This window comes from Mus musculus, chromosome 2, assembly GCF_000001635.26.
Source record: "Mus musculus strain C57BL/6J chromosome 2, GRCm38.p6 C57BL/6J".
Taxonomy (NCBI): domain Eukaryota; kingdom Metazoa; phylum Chordata; class Mammalia; order Rodentia; family Muridae; genus Mus; species Mus musculus.
In genome coordinates this window covers 111,953,201-111,961,305 of record NC_000068.7, presented here as the reverse complement: position 1 = coordinate 111,961,305, position 8,105 = coordinate 111,953,201, and the positions used below count along the sequence as shown (strand labels likewise).

Below are 8,105 nucleotides of genomic sequence, written 5' to 3'. Positions count from 1 at the left end.
TTTTGAGTTTTTGATGAAAGATTTTGTTATAGGTATTTAGTCATACCTTAAACTGATTTATGATTTTTTGTTATTAGTTGTGTTTGGAACTTGCTCACATCTTTGTATTCAGTTTAGTTGCAATGCTATAGTAAAAATAGCCTCACAACTTGAAGATTCTCCTATTCTCTTTATACACTTATAATGTACAGTTTCTCCCATTTTCCCCCTCAGGTATCACTATCCACAAAGCCAATGGAAGGCATGAATCAGTCTATGGTGTCAGAGTTTGTGTTCCTGGGACTCACCAACTCTTGGGACATCCAACTATTCCTTTTTGTCTTCTCTTCCATGTTTTATGTAGCAAGCATGACAGGAAACTCTCTCATTGTCTTCACTGTGGCATCTGACCCTCATTTACACTCTCCAATGTACTTTCTGTTGGCTAACCTGTCTTTTATTGACTTAGGTGTATCTTCTGTTATTGCCCCCAAGATGATTTATGATCTCTTTAGAAAGCATAAAGTCATCTCTTTTAGAGGTTGTGTCACTCAAATCTTCTTCATTCATTTCATCGGTGGTGTGGAGATGGTTTTACTCATAGCCATGGCCTTTGACAGATATGTGGCCATATGTAAACCTCTTCATTATCTAATCATTATGAGCCCAAGGATGTGCATCTTGTTTATAGTGGCCTCCTGGGTGGTTGGCTTTATGCATTCTCTGGTTCAACTGGCTTTTGTAGTAAACTTACCATTCTGTGGACCAAATGTGTTGGACAGTTTCTATTGTGACTTTCCCCGGTTCATCAAACTTGCCTGTATAGACACATACAGACTGAAGTTACTGGTCTTAGTCAACAGTGGATTCATGTCGGTTGGGTCCTTCTTCATACTGATCATTTCCTATGTTGTCATTATATTTATTGTCCATAAACACTCTTCAAGTGGTTCCTCCAAGGCTTTGTCTACACTTTCAGCTCATGTTATGGTGGTTGTCTTATTCTTTGGTCCTGTGATGTTCATCTATACATGGCCTTCTTCTTTCACACATTTGGATAAATTCCTACCTATATTTGATGCAATCGTCACTCCCTTTCTGAACCCAGTGATCTATACATTCAGGAATCAAGAAATGAAAATGGCAATGATGAGAGTACTTAGACAGATAATGGGTTACAGACAAATTATTAAACACTTGCACTCTGATCAGTCTTAACTAAATATAGATGTTCATTGTTAACCAATTTTTGAGAAAAATATTTTCTTGCCTATTTTGATATGTGTATTCATGATCATATATGCTACTTTGTCTTACATGTAGTAAGGAATAACAGGAATTGCATTTATTTATATAGCAAAAATACAGCAAGTCTAAATTTGTACAGACAAATATCTCTCTGAAGGAAGCTCTTAGACATAGAAGAGGGAATATTTTAAGGTCTTCAGGTATAGGAGCATTTTTTACTCTTCTTTTCAAATAATTTATTTTTAAGTTATGTGTATTTGTATGTTACATGAGTACATGCAAATGCAAGTGCCCCAAAATACTTGTCAGCAGACTTCAAGAAATCTCAAAGATTATTCGTTGGGATTGATTTCACTACATTCGTAGAGAAAAGGATTGTTCAACATACGTTAATCAATAAATGTTCTTTGGTACATAAATAGTCTCAAACTCAGAATTGCATAATCATCTGTAAAGGCAGAGGTAGCCATTAACAAAATTCATCACTTCATAAAAATCATGAATGTGCTAATGTTAGAAGGAAGATTTCTCAATATAAATGTGCTCCGTAAATCTATAGCCAACATTAAGCTAAATGGGGAAAATTTTGAAACACAGTATTTAAAATCAGAAGAATCATACTCTCTGTGCCATTATTCAATGTAGCAATTGGATTATTAGCTAAAGCAGTAAGAGAACAGAAAGTGCTAAAATGGACATAAAACTCTGAAGCTGTCAAAGGAAAAAAATTGGTTACTTTTATTGTGATAAAATTCTATGACCAAAACCAGCTAAAGGGATAGTTTATTTTGGCATATGGTCCTAGAGGTGATGTCCACAACAGCAAGGAAAGTATTGCAGTAGGTGTTGGATTAGGAAACTGGCTAATCATATTGCCAGTCAAATACACATAGTAGAGACTGAGGTGAAGTAAGGTGAGGCTATAAATGCTCAAAAACCATCTCCAAAAATGCACTTCTCCAGAAAAGGTCTATATTCCAAGAGTCCTATAACTCTCCAAAGAGCACCAATAACTAACCAAATGTTCAAATACATGAGCCGAAGGGGACTCTGTTTTTCATTCAAATCACCATAGTAGTATAAAATATAGTCTAGGGAAATATTTCCTAAATAGGACTCTGGTTTCTCAGGGAATAAAGCCAACAATTGGCAAGTATGTCTTTACAAAATTAAGAAGCTGAAGGGCAGAGAAAATTGTCAACTGAGTGAAGAAATAGTCTACTACATGGGAAAAGTATTTCCCATCTATATATCTGACAGAATATTCCTATTTAGATTATATAAAGACGAGATTTTTATGAAGAAAACAACCCAATAAAAACAAGCTAAAGAGCTAAATCTCAAGTTCTCAAGGGAAACATTACAAATGTTAGTAAATATTTTGGAGGATATGGATCATGAACAATCCATCTTCTTTAACAAGGCTAGTCTCCAAGTAGTGGGATAGGGACACCAACACAGCCACAAAACTTTAGACCCACAATCTCTCCTGCCTGCAAGATGCCCTTGCTCAGCACTTGTGGGACTGACCAACAGATGACTGGTCTAACTTAAGGCCTAAGCCATAAGTAGAAGCTCATGCCTTGCATTGCCTGGATGGCCAGGAACCAAAAAATGCTGATAGCCCAGAGTCCTAGGGTAGAACTACATATGACTGACAAAAAGAAAAAAAGTCAATAAAATGATTTTTAATGACATTCTGCAATACTCATAGATTGGCATCTATCCCAATAATTATCTGAGAAGCTCCTTCCAGCAGCTGAAGAAAACAGATGTAGAGACTCACAGCCCAACATTATGTAAAACACAGGGCCTCTGGAATCCTATAGAAGATGGGGAGGAGGGATTGTATAAGGCAGTGGGGTCAAGGATACCAAGAGAATACAGCCCACAGAATCAACTAAGCAGGGTCCATAGGGATTCTCAGGGACTGAAGTGGCAGTCACAGAGCCTGCATGGGTCTGTGTTTTGACCTCTGCCTACAAGCTGTGGCTATTTAGCTTAGGGTTTTTGTGAGATTTCTAGTAGTGGGAGTGGGGTATCTCTTACTCATTTGTCTGCACATGGGGACCCTTTTCTTTCGGCTTGGTTGCCTCTTCTAGCCTTTATATGAGGGTTTGTGCTTAGTCATCGCAGTTTTTTCTTTGTCCAATTTTTTATTAGGTATTTTCTTCATTTACATTTCAAATGCTATCCTGAAAGTCCCCTAAACCCTCCCATCCCCTGCTCTCCTATCCACCCACTCCCACTTCTTGGCCCTGGTGTTCCCCTGTACTGGGGCATATAAAGTTTGCAAGACCAAGGGGCCTCTCTTCCCAATTAAAACCATCCAGTGGAAAAAAGACAGCATTTTAAACAAATGGTGCTGGCACAAATGGCGGTTATCAAGCAGAAGAATGAGAATTGATCCATTCTTATCTCCTGGTACAAAGCTCAAGTCTAAGTGGATCAAAAAACTCCACATAAAAACAGAGACACTGAAACTTATAGAGGAGAAAGTGGGGGAAAGCCTTGAAGATATGGGTACAGGGGAAAAATTCCTGATCAGAACAGCAATGGCTTGTGCTGTAAGATCGAGAATTGACAAATGGGACCTCATAAAATTGCAAAGCTTCTGCAAGGCAAAAGACACCATCAATAAGATAAAACGGCCACCAACAGATTGGGAAAGGATCTTTACCTATCCTAAATCAGATAGGGGACTAATATCGAATATATATAAAGAACTCAAGAAGGTGGACTCCAGAAAATCAAATAAACACATTAAAAAATGGGGCACAGAGCAAAACAAAGAATTCTCAAATGAGGAATATCGAATGGCTGAGAAGTACCTGAAACAATGTTCAACATCCTTAATCATCAGGGAAAGGCAAATCAAAACAACACTGAGATTCCACCTCATACCAGTCAGAATGGCAAAAATCAAAAATTCAGGTGACAGCAGATGCTGGCGAGGATGTGGAAAAAGAGGAACACTCCTCCATTGCTGGTGGGATTGTAAACTGGTACAACCACTCTGGAGTAGTGCAATACCTCTCCTGGGCATATATCCAGAAGATGTTCCAACTGGTAATAAGAACACATGATCCATTATGTTTATAGCAGCAATTTTTTATACCCTGTATCATAAGAGGCCTGTACTTTTCTAAAGGGAAACAGAGAGGTGGATCTTAGGAAGAATGAAGGTGGGAGGGTGTGGGGAGAAAGGGAGGGAAGGGAGATTGTATCTGGGATGTATTGTATGAGAGAAGAGTAAAGAAAAAGAAAACAAACATTTAAAAATGTTCAACATCATTAGCTATTAGGGAAATGCAATTTAGAACTACTTTGAGATTCCATTTCACTCCAGTCAGAATCCTTATTATCAAGAAATAAAATGACAATATCCCTTAGTGAGAATGTAATGAAAGTGGCATGATTGTTGAGGTTATAGATGCAGTAGCTATGGAAATCAGTGTGGAGGTATCTAAAAAGTACTGACTAGAGTTCCTAGCACTGGAAGGACTATGCACACTACTGGAGGAGAAAAGTAGTAATCAATTTCTCCTAGCCACAAGCTCTGTCAATTACATAAGTGACCACCTGAAAGATTAACCCGTTGGTGCAATAGTAACACAAATGTCATGGAGAAAAAAGCCACTATTTTAGTGGATAAAATACCCATTCCATGGTATAGAACTCACACCTGATACTGTTAACTATGTTAAGAATGTGAGACTACATAGACTATAGACCCCATAAAAAATATATTACAGTTATTCTGCTACTTAAATGTCTCTTAACAACATATAGCTATACCCATATGTTGAACAGTGCATCATTCAACTGTTATCACTGAAACTTCTTTTTGCAGTAGAGTGCAATTAGCACAGATACCCACAACTGGACAACATGCACAGAGAGAGACTTTGAATCACTCAGCTCTAAATGAGATGACTGTATCACGCCTCTCCCCTCAGGGCTCAGAGATCTAAGTGGAAGGGGAGACAGAAAGATGAAAAAATTCAGAGGTGGGTGGATGACTCTAAGGAGAGAGCTTGTTCCCAGACACAGAAGAAACTCACAGAAACTACTATAAAATGCACAATATCTGTACAATTTTAAACCATAAAACATCCCATCAGAAAGAAGGGAAAGTGGGCACAAGTGTCAGTACTCAAGAAGCTATTTGTAATTGATAGTTGTTGGGTCAGTGAAAATCAGTTTCCCATGGTGAAGTGACACTGGATATGTGACCTCAGAGAAGGCTTCATGCTCAGAAATAGTTGGCCATACAAAACAGGCTCCATGTTTTTGTTGTTGCTTCTTTGGTGTTTATTAAAGCTTTTTTCTCATACTATGGTTGGTTTTTTAAAGAGATGGTATGGATATGAAGTTGGGTGGGGTAATGGGGAGCAGTTGAAGTTGGAGGAGGGAAAGAACGTGACAAAATATATTGTATGTAAAGTCTAAACAATGAAGATTTTCAACTCAAAGGGCCAGCAAATATCTTCAACAAAATTATAGAAGAAAACTTCCCAAACCTAAAGAAAGACATGCCCATGAACATACAAGAAGCCTACAGAACTCCAAATAGACTGGACCAGAAAAGAAATTCCTCCTGATACATAATAATCAGAACAACAAATGCACTAAATAAAGAGAGAATATTAAAAGCAGTAAGGGAACAAGGTCAAGTAACATAGAAAGGCAAGCCTATCAGAATTACACCAGATTTTTCACCAGAGACTATGAAAGCCAGAAGAGCCTGGACAGATGTTATACAGACACTAAGAGAACACAAATGCCAGTCCAGGCTACTATACCAGCCAAACTTTCAATTACTCTAGATGGAGAAACCAAAGTATTCCATGACAAAACCAAATTCACACATTATCCTTCCACGAATCCAGCCCTTCAAAGGATAATAACAGAAAAACACCAATACAAGGACAGAAACCACGTCCTAGAAAAAACAAGAAAGTAATCCTTCAACTAACCAAAAAGAAGACAGCCACAAGAACAGAATACCAATGTTAACAACAAAAATAATAGGAAGCAACAATTACTTTTCCTTAATATCTCTTAATATCAATGAACTCAACTCCCCCCAAAAAGACATAGACTAACAGACTGGCTACACAAACAGGACCCAGCATTTTGCTGCTTATAGGAAACCCATCTCAGAGAAAAAGACAGACACTACCTCAGAATGAAAGGCTGGAAAACAATTTTCCAAGCAAATGGTCTGAAGAAATAAGCTGGAGTAGCTATTCTAATATCTAATAAAATCGACTTCCAACCCAAAGTTATCAAAAAGACAAGGAGGGGCACTTCATACACATCAAAGGTAAAACCTTCCAAGAGGAACTCTCAATTCTGAATATCTATGCCCCAAATAAAAGGGCAGCCACATTCATTAAAGAAACTTTAGTAAAGCTCAAAGCACACATTGAACCTCACACAATAGTAGTGGGAGACTTCAACACACCACTTTCACCAATGGACAGATGATGGAAACAGAAACTAAATAGGGACACAGTGAAACTAACAGAAGTTATGAAACAAATGAATTTAACAGATATCTACAGAACATTTTATTCTAAAACAAAAGGATATACCTTCTTCTCAGCACCTCATGGTACCTTCTCCAAAGTTGACCATATAATTGGTCACAAAACAAGCCTCAACAGATACAAAAATATTGAAATTGTCCCATGCATCCTATAAGATCACCATGGATTAAGGCTGATCTTCAATTACAAAATAAGTAATAGAAAGCCAACATTCACATGGAAACACTCTTCTCAATAATACCTTGGTCAAGGAAGGAATAGAGAAAAATTAAAGACTTTTTAGAGTTTAATGAAAATGAAGCCAACACATACCCAAATTTATGGGACACAATGAAAGCATTTCTAAGAGGAAAACTCATAGCTCTGAGTGCCTCCAAAAAGAAACTAGAGAGACCACACACTAGTAGCTTGACAACACACCTAAAAGCTGTAGAACAAAAGGAAGCAAATTCACCCAAGAGGAGTAGAATGCAGGAAATAATCAAACTCAGGGGCGAAATCAGCCAAGTAGAATCAAGAAGAACTATTCAAAGAATCAACCAAAGAAGGAGCTGGTTCTTTGAGAAAATCAACAAAATAGATAAACCCTTAGCCAAACTCAATAGAGGGCACAGGGAAAGCATCCTAATTAACAAAATCAGAAATGAAATGGGAGACATAACAATAGATCCTGAATAAATTCAAAACACCATCAGATCCTTCTACAAAAGGCTATACTCAACAAAACTGGAGAACCTGGATAAAATGGACAAGTTTCTAGACAGATACCAGGTACCAAAGTTAAATCAATACCAGGTTAATGATCTAAACAGTCCCATAACCCCTAAAGAAATAGAATCAGTCATTAATAGTCTCCCAACCAAAAAAAGCCCAGGACCAGATGGGTTTAGTGCAGAATTCTATCACATTTTCAAAGAAGATATAATTCCAGTTCTTCACAAACTATTCCACAAAATAGAAGCAGAAGGTACTCTACACTACTCATTTTATGAAGCCATTATTACTCTGATACCTAAACCACAGAAAGACCCATCAAAGGAAGAGAACTTCAGACCAATTTCCCTTATGAATATCGATGCAAAACTCCTCAATAAAGTTCTAGCTAACTGAATCCAAGAACACATCAAAGCAATCATCCATCCTGACCAAGTAGGTTTCATCCCAGGGATGCAGGGATGGATCAGTATACGGAAATTCATCAACACAATCCACTATATAAACAAACTCAAAGACAAAAACCATATGATCATTTCATTAGATTCAGAGAAAGCATTTGACAAAATCCAACACCTATTCATGATAACAGTCTTGGAAAGATCAGGA

The 8,105-nt window shown here is 37.6% G+C and overlaps 1 protein-coding gene across 1 annotated transcript; it reads left to right on the top strand.

Moving 5' to 3' along the window:
- The first annotated feature begins 234 nt into the window (after positions 1-234).
- Positions 235-1,197, top strand: Olfr1308 (olfactory receptor 1308). Its single transcript, NM_207151.1, has one exon. It carries the CDS (start codon positions 235-237, stop codon positions 1,195-1,197), a length of 963 nt encoding a protein of 320 aa, NP_997034.1.
- Positions 1,198-8,105: the final 6,908 nt, after the last annotated feature.

Coding starts and splice junctions, on each gene's coding strand:
- Olfr1308 (NM_207151.1), top strand. CDS start 235: ATGGAAGGCATGAATCAGTCTATGGTGTCAGAGTTTGTGTTCCTGGGA.